Here is a 16,226-nt window from a genome sequence, read left to right on the forward strand (position 1 = left end):
CCCCTAAGTGCATTTACTCATTTAATCATAACAATGACCGGCAGAAGTAAGTCACATTGCTTTAGAGATGAAATAAATGAGCTATACAGTTGCCCTAGATCAGTGGTTCTCAACCTTCCTAATGCTGCGACCCTTTAATACAGTTCCTCATGTTGTGGTGACCCCCAATTTCATTGTTACAAATTGAACATAATTAAAGCATAGTGATTAATCACAGAAACAATATGTAATTATATATGTGTTTTCCGGTGGTCTTAGGCGACCCCTGTGAAAGGGTCGTTTGACCCCCAAAGGGGTCGCGACCCACAGGTTGAGAACCGCTGCCCTAGATGGTTGGGCAGTGGGTTGGTCAGCAGACAGAAGGATTGCAGCTTTGATCCCTGGCCCCAATTGGGGTGCTGGGTGTGTGCGGGAGACAACCAATCGATGTGTCTCTCTCACACTGATGTTTCTCTCTCTCTCCCCACCTTCTCCTGCCCTTCCATCTGTCTGAAAAAAAGGCCCACTGGACAAAGCTGTTCTTGGCAGTGCTGTGGGCAAAAGTGAAACAGTGAAGCAGGAAAAAATACTCAGGGTTGAGGGCAGAGGTTTAGGAATCTCATTCATTCATTCATTCATTCTCGTCCACTCAACACCTACTGGTCACCTGTCCACACCTGGTCCTGGTCCTGTGCAAAGTGTGGGAGGCAGAGCATTCATGCCTCAGGGAGCTGAGGGGCATGAGGGCTACACAAGGCTTACAATCCAATGTGATCAGGGAAGCACAATGAGCAGGGACACAAAAGAGGGACCAGAACTCAAGCTTAGGTACTCAAGGAAGGCTTCCGGGAGGAAGCGACTTCTCAGCTGGGCTATGCATGTTGTGGCGGCTGGCAAGGAAATACGGGAGGAAGCGTGTTAGGACAGAGCGCGTGGAAAGACTGCGTGGTGGCAGAGAGCAGACTTGGTGTCAGGACAGACAGCTCGGCAGCGGGAACAGAGCCGGTGTTGCAGGGACACAGCCCACCGAACAGGCCCTGTGCGCCACCTGAAGGAGTGCTCTATGAGAGCCACTGCAGGCTTTCACCAGGAGAGGGACATATTTCGAAAGCTAGCTCGCTGCTAGCGAGGCCTGTGCAGCCAGGCCAGCTTTGACGGTGGCCGGCCAGGGCGGAGGCAGCGCAGATGGGGGGTGGGGTGGGGGGGGCCCACATAGATGCAGGCGACAGTGAGTGTTGGGGAGGCAGAATGGTGCTGTGGTTAGTGAGAACTCAGGACCCGACTCCACAGGTTCCCATCCAACTTCCTTGCTGTGTGGCCCCTCGAAGTTCAGGGTCACAGTCAGAAGCCGTCTCATGGGCTTGCTGGGAGGATGGAGGAGTCTCCGTGTGTCACTCAGTGGTGCCGCGTGGGGTCACTGCTGCTATTCCAGTCACTGTCACTGGCAGCCATTGATGTGGGCAGCGGGTCAGAGAGGGCGAGACGGATGCCTACGGTGCTGGTCTGGGCACTCGGGAAGACGGAGTGCAGATGTGGGGGGAGAAGTGGGTGCAGTGGTTTGGGGAATGAGTCTGAGGCACTAGGGGGACAGCAGGGGTGAAGCTAAGGAAGCCGAGTCAAATACAGGGATTTGGGCCTTAGAGAGGCCTGCAGAGCACAGAGGGCTAAGCGACAGACAGGGAGGGTCTTTTTTTTTTTTTAAATATATTTTATTGATTTTTTACAGAGAGGAAGGGAGAGGGACAGAGAGTTAGAAACATCCATGAGAGAGAAACATCCATCAGCTGCCTCCTGCACAACCCCCCCCCCCCCCCCCCACTGGGGATGTGCCCGCAACCAAGGTACATGCCCTTGACCGGAATCGAACCTGGGACCTTTTAGTCCACAGGCCGACGCTCTATCCACTGAGCCAAACTGGTCAGGGCAGGGAGGGTCTTTTTAATGGGAAAGAGTTGAGCTGCCTAAACACTGGTGGGAAGAGCCTGGGGAGAGCACGCTGAGGACAAATGCTCCCAGTAGGCGTGGCCTTTATGATTTTTCTTGCCATTATCATCACCGTGAAAGGCCTGGACAAGGAGCCATGATATTAATCACAGCCGCCTGTTTTGCCGCTAACAGGAATCATTTATAACGAGGTTATAATGACATGGAAGAATTGCTTATAAAGTGATAAGGAAAAAGAGATATAAAGCATTGTATATGCAATATGTCAACTATGGAAACACACCTAAAATGTACGTGCAGAGAACTATGCAGGGAGGGATGCCTGGAAGAAGTGGTGCTATTTCTGGGTGGTAGGGGTCGAGCAGGCTTCCTTCTGAATCTGCCAGAATGGGTGTATGTTAGCTTTTTCATTAAAAAGTCAAGTAAACTTTATTTTATAAAAGGAAACCAACTAGGGTGGCTAGGGGCTGCCCCTGCCAAGATCACCAGGACAAATCCTTGTTCTCCGAGGGCTTGAGTTTCTACATCTATAGAAAGAGGGGGCTAAAGAAAAGGTTCCCCAACGTGTGTTTCTGGAGACTCTGCCTTTGGAGAGGTCCCAGAGAGGAAAGGCTGTGTAGTCAGGCTTTGGGAACTCTGTGTGCTCACAAATTCTGAGAAGATCCATCCCCCCCCGCCCCAAAAAAAGCCCTGCTCAAACCTGTTTAACTGTCAAACACAAGGTTTATTAACACCCTGTGGAATGGTGTTCCAAGGAACACACTTTGGGAAACACTTTCCCAAGTTCCCCTGCAGCTCCACCATTCTACAAGGAATTCAGATAAACATCCTTCTGTGGGGTTGGCAGAGCAACTGGGGGACCTGGGGGAAGGTGAGACTGTGGTAGCTGCTTGGCTGCCCTCCTGGACCCCACATCCCCCCCACCAATGGCTGTCCTGAGCACCTGTGTCCTCCCAGCCTCTGCTCCCAGCTGATGCCTCCGTTCGGGTGTTGCCTCGGCCTGGGAAGGAGACACGGAGGAGGGAACATGCCAGAACAGGGACAATCCTCTCCTTTTCCATCTCTGCAAACTGCGTATCTGAAAATGCTTTCATATCACCTGATGCCACGACCCCCAATGACTGATGTGAGGATGGGGCAACCTGAGGTGCCCCCAGCCGGGAGCTCTGGGATGCTGCCTGGCTCCTGGCCCAGTGGCCAGGGCCATTGCTTGTTATGCTAATGAGGGAGGGAGTGAATAATGAGTACCCACAAGGCTAATCCTGGGCTGTTTAAACAATTTCATTTAAATGCAGGCAAGTAGGAAGACAGGAATAATGGTTCACAATACCCCTTTTCTATTATTGAGCTTAAAAAATGGTGGAAGTATACAGAAATAAAAATAGATTTTATAAGTAAACTAGAGGCCCGGTGCACAGATTCCTGCACTGGTGGGGTCCCTCGGCCTGGCTTTTGGGGATCGGGCTAAAACTCCCTCCAACATCCCCCGAGGGGTCCCAGATTGCGAGAGGGTGCAGGCCAGACTGAGGGACCCTACTGGTACACGGATTCATGCACCGGGCCTCTGACATTCCCCAATGGGTCTGGGGTGCAGGTGAAGCAGATTCAGGGCTGACAGTGCCCCAGCAGCAACCTAACCCACGGCCGATTCTGCAAGGAATCGGGCTCCCTCCTCTACCAGTTGGAGCGTCTGCCCCCTGGTGGTCATTGCATATCATAGCTACTGGTCAAATGGTTGGACAGTTCCTTAGGCTTTTATATATATAGATAATGGTTCCCTTTTCCTTCCCTGATATGGTTATTCCCTCAATTATTCATTTGAAAATGATTATTTTGTGAATCCAATGAATGTTTATACACCATATGCAAATTATAGCCCCCAGGTGAGGTAAAATATCTATATATGAAACAGAATATAGTGTGAATCATAGCTAATTTTAAATATTTTAATTTATATACTTTCATGATTATAGGTCAATAAGAAATCCACTTTTCAGATTTTATTTCATTACAGAATATATTTGATAAGGATACATACAAACAGATTCACCTTTAACACATGTTCACTGGCGCCCTGTCCGCAGCAGCCGGGAGCTGTCTGTCATCACAACACTTCGCAGTGTCGTGACCAATCGGCTGGCAGGACAGCCAGGGCTGAGTCCAGACAGCTCAACATTTACTTGCCTAGAACAAGTAAAAACCTTAATATTTGTTTTTAAAGTCTGCTTATTACTCTTCTATTTTAAAATCTGAGATACATTCCTCAATGTAAACAATACATTTCAGTCTACCTCACAATCGAAATGGATAAGGCCTTCTTGACAAATGGACGCCGCCTACGTTTTACTCATCAGAACGCAATCTCATTTCATCGCCAAGCGAGCCGGCCGGGCACAGAAGACAGGAAAGAAGCTGCCTTGCGTACCTGGCGGAGCCTCCCAGACTCCCTGCTGGAGGTTTGTGGTATCTTTTTGACTTGGTCTACTTGGTCTTAAAATACAAATATACAATGTCCATAAGCATAAAATAGTAAAGCCTAGCCTTACGTATTTATTTTGAATCCCTAAAATCCTATACAAGTACAATACCATATCATGCCAATTAATATACAGAGGAAGGTGGCCAAATGTCTCCACTGACGGGGCAGGTGGACGGGGACCACAGGGGGCGCCATTCACGAGGGTGTCAGGGCTGACTGCGTTGGGGTCGGCGGGCAGTCTAGCTGCAACTCTGAAATGCCTGTATCCCCGGCTGAACCGTTAATCAACCCCCTTCCCACCCGCCTCCCAGAGGGAGAACTGAATGGAACCGTAGACAATGGAACCAAAGAAAGTCATAGCTGCATTTCCTGACTCAGCTGTGCAGTCGGTTCTTCCCTCTACTCAATCCGTGTGTCCCTTTAGGACCAATTAAGCAACAGTGATCGTGATTCAGTACCTCATTCTCATAAATCCCGGCCTCGCAGGCTCCATGGTGAGCGAGTCAAGCCTACATACAGTATCTGAAGGCATTCTGTGACCGTTTCGAAGAGTTCATAGAAAAGGTAGGAAGGATATACCAGTTAACCTGTTGATGTCGCCGTGCTGTAAACCTTGGCTTTTTTTTTTTTTTACATTACATGTGTTTTATATATTGTACAACAGAGAAACCTGAACTGCTGATCCGACGTGGCGCTCACTGATCCACTACGCTAAGGTAACCGGTACAGGGAGTGGTTTTCCTGAGGTTTGTGAGAACTTTTCAAACAAAACAGAAATCACAGTGACCGAGTAACCGAGTCTGTGCCTCGGGGCCTGCGCTGCTCCCGGGTCCCCGCCGGCACTAAATGACCCGCCACTGCATGATGCTGGTGTCTTTGCCGCCCGTGGAGATGAGGTGGCTGTCATCACAGAGGAAGTCTACGTTGGTGACGTGACTGCTGTGCCCACTGTACACGTGGCTGGGGGCCTGGGAAGAAGACAGGGAGGGAGCTCAACGCAAGGCGCACGATCTGGAGCCGACGGTGTGGGAATTCTGCGCGCGTTCCCGCATTCCTGCATCTCCCCTCACTCGGCTGTGTTCCTTCACGCCGTGCTCTGCACAGCTCAGGCGGGACCCAGACACAACCACTGGGGGACAGACAGGGGCAAGGGACTGTCCTGGGTGGACACATTCAATCCCAGAGATGCCAGCGGTGGAGGGTGAGGGGTGTCCTGCGGAAGGAGGGTCAGGGAAGGGAAGGGCCAGGAGGGGCGAGCTGGGCAGAGGTGCTGGCTCAGCACAGCAGGGCTGCAGCAGAGGGGCTGTGGTGGAGGGGAGAGGAGTGGGACCCACCAAGGAAGCCACAGAGGTAGCGGAGCCAGGTCTAAGGGCTTCCTGGAGGCAGGGGGAGCCCCTGAAGTGCTCAAGGGCAGCGGTGACAGGGCCAGGTCTGCGCCTGTGATCGGTGGCATGCACTCATGGGCCTTTCTATGTAAGTGCCAAGCGCATCCCACGAGGGGTGAGGTTTGTGAAGACCGGTCCTTACCCTGAACTGCGAACAAGGGTAAGAGAAGAGGTGCACTTTGCCGAAGTCATCGCCCGTCGACAGGACTTTCTTCTCGTGGGCCCGACAGACGGCATTGATGTCGGTCCCGTCCGAGCCTTCGGGCCACACTCCTAAAACGAAGATCACAGACAGCATGGGAAATACCAGAAACACTGCCACTGCGTGGGGACTGCTTTAAACTCTCACCAGAGTAAAATCGCCCACGTCCCAGGCTTAGACCAGGGCCAAGAGAGCGCTCTGTCTGGTTCTGGGTCTCTCCCTGTTCCCGTGAGCGGCTCACTCCAGGCCTCCCAAGAACCCCTTCAAGGCTCAGCCCTGCTCTGTGGCAGGGCAGGAGCAACAACAGGCTCGCTGGGCTCCTACCTTTTGGGGGCCCCTTCTTTTTTGTCCTTTTTTGCGGGGGAGGCTTCTTGACAATACAGCACAAAGTGCGCCAGAAACCCTGCTTCTGGACACAGTGCCTTTCTTTTGTCCCCAAGTGTCTGATGGGAAGCTGACTAGTTCTCAAGGATGCAGTGTCCTGTTCTTTTTTCCAGGCAACTCTTTATATGTGAAAGTCTCTCCCAAGAACTTTTTAACCCTGAGTCTGAGTGTGCCTTTCAGACATTTCTTGGGGTCAGCTCTTTGTGGCTGCTGCTTGCTGACACCGGGCAGGTGTGTCTGCCTGCCGTGGGCCGGGGGAGGCAGCAGCTCTGGCTCTGGTGGGCTGGAAGCCTGGTCTGGGTGGTGTCTCCTGACCATTGCTCCAGGAAACCCCTTTGGTCCCAGTCACTTCGGCTCCGAGAGAGCTGTGTGTGCATCAGTTTCTCAGCTGGAAGTTCCGCAGTAAACCCGGGGGTCCTCGCTTTTAATACCAGAAAATGGTAAAATGCCAGCTCTAAACAGAGTTATGAAATTCTGACCAAATGACTGACCTATAGTCTTGCAGAAAGAGGTTATAAATACTGTATTGTGGCAATTTAATTTAGATCATTTAGGAATATATTCCTAATCTGAACTTAGAAGTGAAAATTCGAGTTTAAGGACCAAGAAGATGGAGTAATAACTAACAAAGGACGAGTGAATTGACTGAGTGCCGTCTGCTCATCTGCCCAGGAACTCGGGCACAACCATCACACACAGGGAAAGGGTGGACACCGTGTCCCGGCTCCTCTCGCCCGGCCCTCCCGGAGCTGCAGGGACTGGGTCCTGCGGGCTCACAGAGCGGCTCAGCACGCTGACGAAACTGGCAACTCCGAGCCTTCCTGACCGTTAGGGGAATATTCTGAAAGTGGACACACTTACATCTGAACCGCGTGAAAGCTGCGGAAACTTACCAAAGACGTGGAATCCCAAAGTGCAGGTGTATGTAGCCCACTCGATGTCTCTTGTAGTTTCCACACTGACGACTTGCTTGCATGCGGAGGGAACCCCTGGAAAAAGCAAACGCAGGTGTGGTGACACCTGAGCAAAAGCCCCCTCTCCTTCTGGGGCGAGACAGAGCCCTCAGGAAAGGGACCGGATCCACCTCCCAGCCCAGGGGAATCGCACTCCTGGTCGGCACTGAGCCCAGCCCGGGGCCTGCGAGGGGCCCACCTCTTCCTCGCTTTCCTCCCACCTCCCTCTCTGGGTCTCTTTCCCCCAGCCTGGCTTCTCTTTTCTTTGACCATCCTCTGGCTCCTAGGCCTCCACCTGCTCCTGTGCCCCCTGGAGCCCTGAACACAACTTAAGCTCCCCAGCCCTCCCCTTCCTCACATACACATGCATATGCGTGCACACCCCAATCCCTTTAACTCCAAGCTTATGGAAACCAGTTGACCAAGTACCTATGGCCTCCCAGGTGACTGGTTTGTTCCCCAAATGAGCTCTTATTAGTGAAGTGTGAGACTGTGTTTGAGAAGAGTCTAGAGCAGTGGATCTCAACCTTCCTATTGCCGCGACCCTTTCATACAGTTCCTCATGTTGTGGTGACCCCCAACCATAAAATTATTTTCGTTGCTACTTCATAACTGTAATTTTGCTACTGTTATGAATCATAATGTAAATATCTGATATGCAGGATGTATTTTCATTGTTACAAATTGAACATAATTAAAGCATAGTGATTAATCACAAAAACAATATGTAATTATATATGTGTTTTCCGATGGTCTTAGGCGACCCCTGTGAAAGGGTCGTTCGACCCCCAAAGGGGTCGCCACCCACAGGTTGAGAACTGCTGGTCTAGACCCAGGGCCTGTCCCTGAAAACCTTCTCCTGTTTCTGCCCCGCACAAGGCAGGACCTTGGAGAGGGCGGGAGGGCTGACCCTGGCTGCCTGCCATGCTGGAGGGGGCATGGTCCTGGCCCAGGTTTCTTCTCCTTTCCTTCCACCTCCAGCTGCCGTGCCTGTCCGGGCTCTTCAACAACTGGGTGATCATCCCCGCTCCCTCCGCTGGCCTTGATGCCTATAGCCTCGTGTCTGGGCCCCGATTTCCTTGTCTACAAAAGGGGATGAGCCTGCAAGTGCTGAGGCTCCTGGAGGAGATGGAGGTCAGAGCAGCACACTTTTTAGTGGCCCCTTGTGTTTAGCCAGAGCTGGGCATGCGGCAGGTGCTTGGCAAGTGTTTGCAGAAGCAGAGCATGGCATGCACCATGTGCTTAGTAAGTGCCAGCCATTATGACCCTCACCACTCCCAGGTCCTGCCTGGGCACAGACACCGGCCAGAGGGGTTGGGAGAGGAGGAGGGGTCCCAGGGGGCTGCTGTCACCCCAGGCGGGAGAGCCTTCATGGTCTGCCTCAGGGGGATGATGTCCCCACGGGGTCCCTCTCACTATGACGGCTCTGACCCCACTCTCTTCTGCCACAGCTGCCCCCTCCGGCTTCTCTCTGCAGAGCCTGGCCTTCTCCTTCCCGGGGCCCTTATCTCCTCGAGAGGACCGTGGTCGGCCCGGTCTCAGGCGTCTCAGCGTTGGGAAGGACTTGCGTGGGGCCCAGCCCACCTTCTGTTTCACAGAGGACAGAGCCGAGGCCCGAGATGTACGGGAAGCGGGTTTGGCAGGAGGCCAGCTTTGGTCTCAGAGGAAACATAACCCTGGGTGCTACTCACAGTAAAGGATTTCGTAGTCTCCAGAATTTGACACGAGGAACTGTGAGTTTACAGACCAGTCCAGGTGAGTAATGAAGCTGGAATGACCCTGGGAGAGGAACACAGCCTATGAGGTTCCCGTGTCTGATGAGCTCCTGACCAACAGTAATGACCCCCAACACGGGCATGAGAAATCGCGGGCTTACCGAGCATTTGCCGACTCGTGTGTACTTCCGCCCATTGTCACTGACTCCGTAGATATAGATACAGTTGTCATGGGAGCCTATTGCTAAGAAATTCCCGTCTACAAAGATATGGCAGATTATAATTCAATTATTAAAAATAAACACTTGATCAATTATAAGGGGTAATGCTAGGTGCCATCACAGATTTAGAAAACAGCCAGATTAATGAGTTATTCCAAAAAGGAAACGTGCGCTTGAATGACTCCTCTCCCACTTCTAGAACTACCTTTTGGAAATTGCACCTGGCCAGTTCCTCTCCTTATAACACCCTTTCCTGCTCAGAAGCGGAGGGACCGAGGCTCAGTTTGTAAGTGAGGCCACAAGGCCCTCCAGGATGTAGCCACTCATTCTTCATGGAGCTACAGGTTCTCTCAGGCCTTTGAACACGGCCTCCTCCCTGGCCTGGGAGGCCCTTCCCGCCTCATCTCTGTGCACACTGCCCCCCTCTGCCTGATTATTGAAAAGATCAACAAAGTTGACAAATCTGTAACTAGATTGACCAAGAAAAAAGGAGAGAAAATACAAGTTACCAGATTCAAGAATGAAAGAAGACTTCACTACCAACCTCAGAAAGATGAAAAGGATTAAAAACAAATGTTACGAACAACTTTATGCCAATAAATTAGACAACTCAGATGTAAAAATCACCAAAACCGACTTAAGAAAAAACAAAACATTTGAATAGATCTATAAGAAGTTGAGAAATTAAATTAGAAATTAAAAACCTTCCTACAAAGAAAAGCCCTGATAGCTCACTGAATTCACATGAATTCTATCAAATATTTAATAAAGAAATAACACCAATCCTTGATAAACTCTTTCAGAAAATGAACAAAGAAGAAACATTTTCCAAGTTTCCCTGTAGGCCAATAGCAGTCTCATAACTAAGCCAGACAAAACCATCACAAGAAAACTTCAGACCAATATCCTTCATAAACATGGATGCAAAAATCCTTAACAGAATATTAAACAGAATCCAGCAAAATATAAAAAGGATTAGATACCATGACCACTTGAGATTTATCCCAGGAATGCAAAGATGGCTTAACATCTGAAATTAATGTAATGCACCATATTGATAAAATGACAAAAACTACATGATCATCTTGATAGATACAGAAAAAGCATTTGGCAAATTCTAACTCCCATTCATAATAAAAACCAACCAGATTAGGAATGGAAGGGAACTTCCTCATGATATTTAACAATAAATGACTGTTTCACCCTAAGACTGGGAGCAAGGCTAGGACCCATTTTGCCATTTCTGTTCATCATCACATTGGAGGTTCTAGCAAATGCAATAAGGAAAAAAATAAAGGCACCCAGATTAAAAAAGATGAGTAAAACTGTCGTTATTTGCAGATGACATGCTCCCGTATGAAGAAAATCCCAAGAATTTTACACACAAAGAAACCTACTAAAACTAATAAAAGAGTTTAGAAAGGTCACAGATATAAGATCCATGTGCAAAAACGATTTATTTCTCTGTACTAGCAAACTACATTCTGAAAACAAAAGAAAAACAACTTCATTCACAATGGCATAAAAAGCAACTTGGGAACAAATTTAACAACGGAAGTAGAAGACTTGTGCACTGAGAACTGTAAAACATTGCTGATAAAAATTGAAGATCTAAATAAATGGAGAGACATTCTAAGTTCAAGGATTATAAGACTCAATCTTGTAAAGATAGCAATTCTCCCCATATTGATCTATATAAGTTCAACATATTACAATCCTGGTAGATTTTAAAATTAGAACTTGACAAGTTGATTCTAAAATTTACATAGACATGATAAGGACCTAAAATAAGTAAAAACAATTTTGAAAAAGAACAGAATTGGAATAATTACACTATTCAATTTTAAAAATTACTGAAAAAGTACAATAATCAAAATTGTGTGGTATTGGTATATGGATAGATATATAAATGAATGAATAGAACTGAGAATCTTGAAATTAACCTTTATATTTATTGTTAATGGATTTTCTGTTGTTGTTAATCCTCACCTGAGGATATTTTCCATTGTTTTTTAGAGAGAGTGGAAGGGAGGAGAGAGACACAGAGAGAGAAACATCGATGTGAGAGAGACACATCAATTAGGTGCCTCCCACATGGGATCGAGCCAGCAACCCGAATATGTGCCCTTGACCAGAATTGAACCCAGGACTCTTCAGTCTTCGGGCTGACACTCTATCCACTGAGCCAAATCGGCTAGGGAATGTTAGTGGACTTTTGACAAAAGTGTCAAGATAATCCAATAGGGATAGAATTGTATTTTCAACAAATGGTGCTGGGACAACTGGATATCTTTATGCAGAATAAATAAACTTAGACTGACCTCTCACCATACACAAGCATTAACTCAAAAATGGATCATAGACCTACATATAATGGCTAAAACAATAACCTTTCTAAAAGTAAGCATAGGAGAAAATCTTTGTGACTTTTGACTATGACACCATAAGCAAGATCCATAAAAGAATAAAATGGATAAACTGGACTTCATCAAAATTAAAGCATCTGCTTTTTTAGACCCCATTAAGAAAATGAAAAGACAAGCCATACACTGAGAGAAAACATTTGCAAATCATATAGCTGATAAAGACCTCATAGAATATACAAAGAGTTCTTACAACTCAGTAGTAAGATAAGCAACCCAATTAAAAAAAGGGCAAAATATTTGGGTAGAGAGTTCATCAAAGAAGATAGAGAAATGACTGGTAGATACATGAAGAGATGCTTAACCTCTCTGACAGTCTTTATGGAAATGTAACTTAAAACCACCTGAGAAACCACTACACCTCTATTAGGAGGGCTCTACTGAAAAAGACAGACTATGCCAAGTGTTGGTGAGGATGTGGAGAAACTAGACCCCTGACACAGTGTTGGTGGGACTGTAAAGTGGGGCAGCCACTTTGGAAAGCATTTTCACCAGATGTTAAACATAAATTCACCCTATGATCCACCAATTCCACTCCTAGGAATTCACCCGAGCAAAATGAAAACAAATGTCTACAAAAAGTACATATCATAACTGTTCATAGCAGCGTTACTCCTAATAACCAAAACACAGAAACAATCCTAGTGTCTGTTAACTGATAAATGAATAAAGAAAATGTGGTATATCCACAAAATGGAATACCATCCAGTAATTAAAAAGGGATATATAGGGGGGATAAATGGTGATGGAAGTAGACCTGACTTGGAGTGGTGAACACACACTACAATATATAGTTGATGTATTATAGAATTGTACACCTGAAACCCATAATTTTATTAACCAATGCCACCCCCAAAATTCAATTAAAAAAGGAATAAAGTACTGATACATGCACAATAACATAAATTAATCTCAAAAACATTATTCTAAAAAGAAGAAGCCTATGTAACAGGCTACATGTTGTCTTATTCCACTGATATGAAATGTCCAGAACAGGCCATTCGCAGATCAGCACAGCACATTAGAGGGTGCCAGAACTGGGGGTGGAGGCGGAGATTAATTGCTAACGGGCAGGAGGGGAACTTTTTGGGGGTGCTGAGAAGGTTCAAAAATTGGACTGTGGTGATGGTTGCACAACTCTACTAATTCACTAAGAATCAATTGAGTTATACGTTTATAATGGGTAAACTGTCATATGTAGATTATATTTCAATAAAGCTGCTAAAAAAGAGTCCTCACTTTTTTGAGACACAGCGATATTAACGGAAGAAAGGCTAAGATGTCTGTGAACTGCTTCAAAATGACATGGGGGCAGCGGGGCTCTAATAAAAGACATGAACGAGACTGGCTGAGAGTCCATAGTGCTGCAGCAGGTGACGGATACAGGGGGGCTCATGCTCTTCTGTCCAGTTTTGTTTGTTTAAAAATTTCCATAATAAAGAGTTAGGAAACAACACAAGCATAGTGACCATTCTGGGGAGGTGTATGAAGCTTCCTTTAAAGACATCTGCACAGAACCTCCGGGGCAGTGCGCGCTCACCTGGTGAGTACCGCATGACGGACAGCTGCTCGTTCCCATCTGTGTGCACGGTGACCAAGTCTTTTGTTTCTGTGTCAAACACGAACCACCTGTTGCCAACAGGAGAAAAGTACAATACGTGGTTTAGTGGGAAGTGAAGCAAGACTATTACAATAACAGTCAGACTATTAGAAACTTTAACCCAAGGGCTTAATAAGTCCTCTGTATTACTTAGCAAGAACACCATTCCCAGCTTCCATGTACAGAAAAGGTCCTACTTGCGAGCATACCCTACCATGGAGCACACCCTGACACCAGGAATGATTGGTTACCGAGGCTATGACGGCTTCCTTAGGTCTGAGTTTTGTCACTTCCATGTAAAAGGAGGGACAGCTCTGGGCAGAGAAGCGGGGCCAACACCTAACTCGGGGTTGTGGCCACAGGAAGTGGCAAAGGGACCCCCTGCATGGCCCCACCGCAGGGTGAAGCAGAACAGGTGCCGGGGTGGGGCTGGGACACCCTCAGGGGTGGTGATGTGCCCAACTGCATGGAGTGTCTGACCTCCGGGAATGCTGGCGTGCAACCAGCCGGGTGAAAGAAACGATGGAGGGAACGGAAGAGCGAGCAGAGGGCTGGTGTCTGAGGTTAACCCCTCTGGGCTGTTTCCTCAGCTGTCAGGTGGGGGTTGGGGCCCAGAACCACTGTGCAGACCCAGGGCTAAGTCAGTGCAGGCTGTAACAGATGCAGAAATGGTCCGAATCCCTAATGAGGACACGGCGCTCGGCAAATGTCCAACAGCGGATGACCCACTCTCCAAGCGGAGAGGCGGGAGCTCCAGCACCGATCTGCTGCCTGGCCTTCGGAGGCACATGGTCAGTAAGTGTGAGCTGAGTCTGAATCTGAGGCTCGGGATCGGGGCGGTTTCTAAAATTCTGAAAGGGCAGCATTTAAAGCATTTTAAATTCTCAGTGCTGTGAAATGCTTCCTTGCTCGATTCCGAATTGAGGTTCCTCCCACCACGGGCAGCAGAGGGCTCGAGGAGCAACTCATCCTGTGAAACTGGATACAAGGGTGTGTGTGTGCGTGCGTGCGTGTGTACATGTGCACGTGTGTGCATGTGCCTGTGTGTGCCTGTGCATGCACGTGTGTGCTCCTCCAGGAGGGGGCCACAGCTTCCCCCAGGGCCAAAACGTGAAGGACCCTGTCTTCATTTCCCTTTGGGGTTCTGGCCTCACTTGGTAAGTCACCAGAGGCTGGGGAAACACACTCCCTGAACCGTGAGCACAGCGCACTGCTGTGGACTTACCTCCCGGTCAGTGTTCCAACTGCAACCACAGACCCTGAAGGATGAAAACCAGAAGACTGAGCTGGATCCTAAAATATTTTAAAGGAAGTGTAAATTGATGGCCAGACAGCACGGTAGCATAAAAACACAGCACAGCCCTAGTCCCTCAGGGCCGTGTGGCCCCATTTTAAATCTCTTTCCTCTCCAGGGAGGAAACTGGGACTTTCCCTTTCTGTCTCACACCCTTTCACAGCTACAGTAGTCAGGTGGCAGGCAGGAAGTGTGCGCCCGTCCTCTAAGTCCTGGGAGCCGGCGCAGGTGACCCCAGGCCGCGGGGTGAGCGCCATCGGTTGGGACGCATGCCCACTGCACCTGTGCCGTTAGTTAGGTGGACTCTGGTTGAGTGTGGGGCAGCCTGGAGCCCTGGAAGGATCAGAGATGAGCAAGGCCCGCTCCCATTTGGGTCTGGGGGTACACACACGTGTTCAATGCTAACTGATACAAGATGGAACGTGGTGGGTGACAAGCTGTGGGGTCCCAGGAGCCGGGAGTCAGAGGAGTCACACAGGGAGGCTGGGTGGAGGCAGACGGCCTGACTCCCGCCTTCTGCCCACAGGAGGACCCCCTCGGTGGTGAATGTGGAAGTAGACACACCGGTATTTTGGGGGATCAAGGGTTAAGGGGACAGTAACGTGATAAAAAAGGTGGAAGCAATGTAGTTTGGGGCCCAGCTGAGAAACGGCAGTGGGTTTACGATGCCGAGTTCACGGGGTGGGGGACGGGGAAGCGTGCGGTGACACTGGGAATGGGGCTGCGTTGCTATGCTAAGGACTGTGGTCACTAGAAAATAGCACAGTGAGTGGTCTTTTTCTTCCAGGAGAAAGAGTGCAGGATCGAATCTGTGACAGACAGAGGGTCACCTGGCAGGGTGTTTAGGACACACTGAAGTGAGAAGAGGTTAATCCCGGGAAGACAAGGAAAGAGCAGCAAGGGAAACGGAATTAGGAGAAGGAGAAACTTCTGGATAAACTAAGAAGATGCGACCAGAAGCTCTTCAGGTATTGATTCTGTTATTGCGACGCTTTTTCCAAAGTGGGAGCTGTAGTGAAGCTCAGGCCGCCACGGTCACACAGACAGAGGTCACGGCCCCTCGAGGCTCCAGCAAATCATTCGTGAGATGAAGGCACTGAGGTTCAGGGAGGTCTTGTCCAGGCCACATGGCCAGAGGAGAAAGGCGGCAGGACTTAACTCTGGATGTTTCTGGCGTCCGGGTCAGTCCCCACCCTTATGCAGGTGGAGGGAGCTCACAGCCTGGTGCAGGAGCCGGCGTGTGCCCGGGTTGCTTTCAGCAGGGCTGCTGTGCTGGCCGAGGCCTCAGGGCTGGCCACCCTCCCGGACCGCCACTGTCCCTGCTGTGCCGGTGGCTGCTGTCAGATCGGCACAAACCCCTCATGTATTTTTCATACATGAAGCCCCTGCGTGGGGACAGGTACAAGGCAGGACCTCCTGTAGCCATGCCCTGCCACCCCGGGCCACCCCTCAGGCTCTGGCATCCCATGATCTGCTCTCCCAGCGACCTGACCTTCCCTGAAAGCAAAAAGCAGGCGGCGGAGACTCAGATCGGCGCGCTGGGGCATGCTGGCAACTGTGCGGGCTGCAGGGCGTGTGGGTCACAGAGGAGCCCCCTAACACGGGGCCCTGCAGGATGTGCTCCTGGCCAACAGCCGTGGGAGCAGT

At 49.3% G+C, this 16,226-nt stretch overlaps 1 protein-coding gene across 1 annotated transcript; it reads right to left on the reverse strand.

Annotated features, from left to right (window-relative positions):
• Nucleotides 1-3,855: 3,855 nt before the first annotated feature.
• EML1 (echinoderm microtubule associated protein like 1) lies at nucleotides 3,856-14,590 on the reverse strand. The gene is made up of 7 exons (XM_006103112.3): nucleotides 14,511-14,590; nucleotides 13,226-13,314; nucleotides 9,203-9,300; nucleotides 9,018-9,105; nucleotides 7,267-7,362; nucleotides 5,930-6,060; nucleotides 3,856-5,370 (listed from the first exon to the last, which is right to left on the reverse strand). Exons 2-7 carry the CDS (start codon nucleotides 13,239-13,241, stop codon nucleotides 5,245-5,247), a joined length of 555 nt encoding a protein of 184 aa, XP_006103174.1. The 5' UTR covers nucleotides 13,242-13,314; nucleotides 14,511-14,590; the 3' UTR covers nucleotides 3,856-5,244.
• Nucleotides 14,591-16,226: the final 1,636 nt, after the last annotated feature.

The sequence above is a fragment of the Myotis lucifugus genome, unplaced genomic scaffold (genome assembly GCF_000147115.1).
Source record: "Myotis lucifugus unplaced genomic scaffold, Myoluc2.0 scaffold_464, whole genome shotgun sequence".
Classification (NCBI taxonomy): domain Eukaryota; kingdom Metazoa; phylum Chordata; class Mammalia; order Chiroptera; family Vespertilionidae; genus Myotis; species Myotis lucifugus.

Excerpts from the sequence above, each read along its gene's own strand:
- EML1 (XM_006103112.3), bottom strand. Across the intron at positions 9,106-9,202 it reads CACGAGTCGGCAAATGCTCG|GGTCATTCCAGCTTCATTAC; the intron begins GTAAGCCCGCGA and ends TTCCTCTCCCAG. Across the intron at positions 7,363-9,017 it reads AGACTACGAAATCCTTTACT|GGGTTCCCTCCGCATGCAAG; the intron begins GTGAGTAGCACC and ends TGCTTTTTCCAG.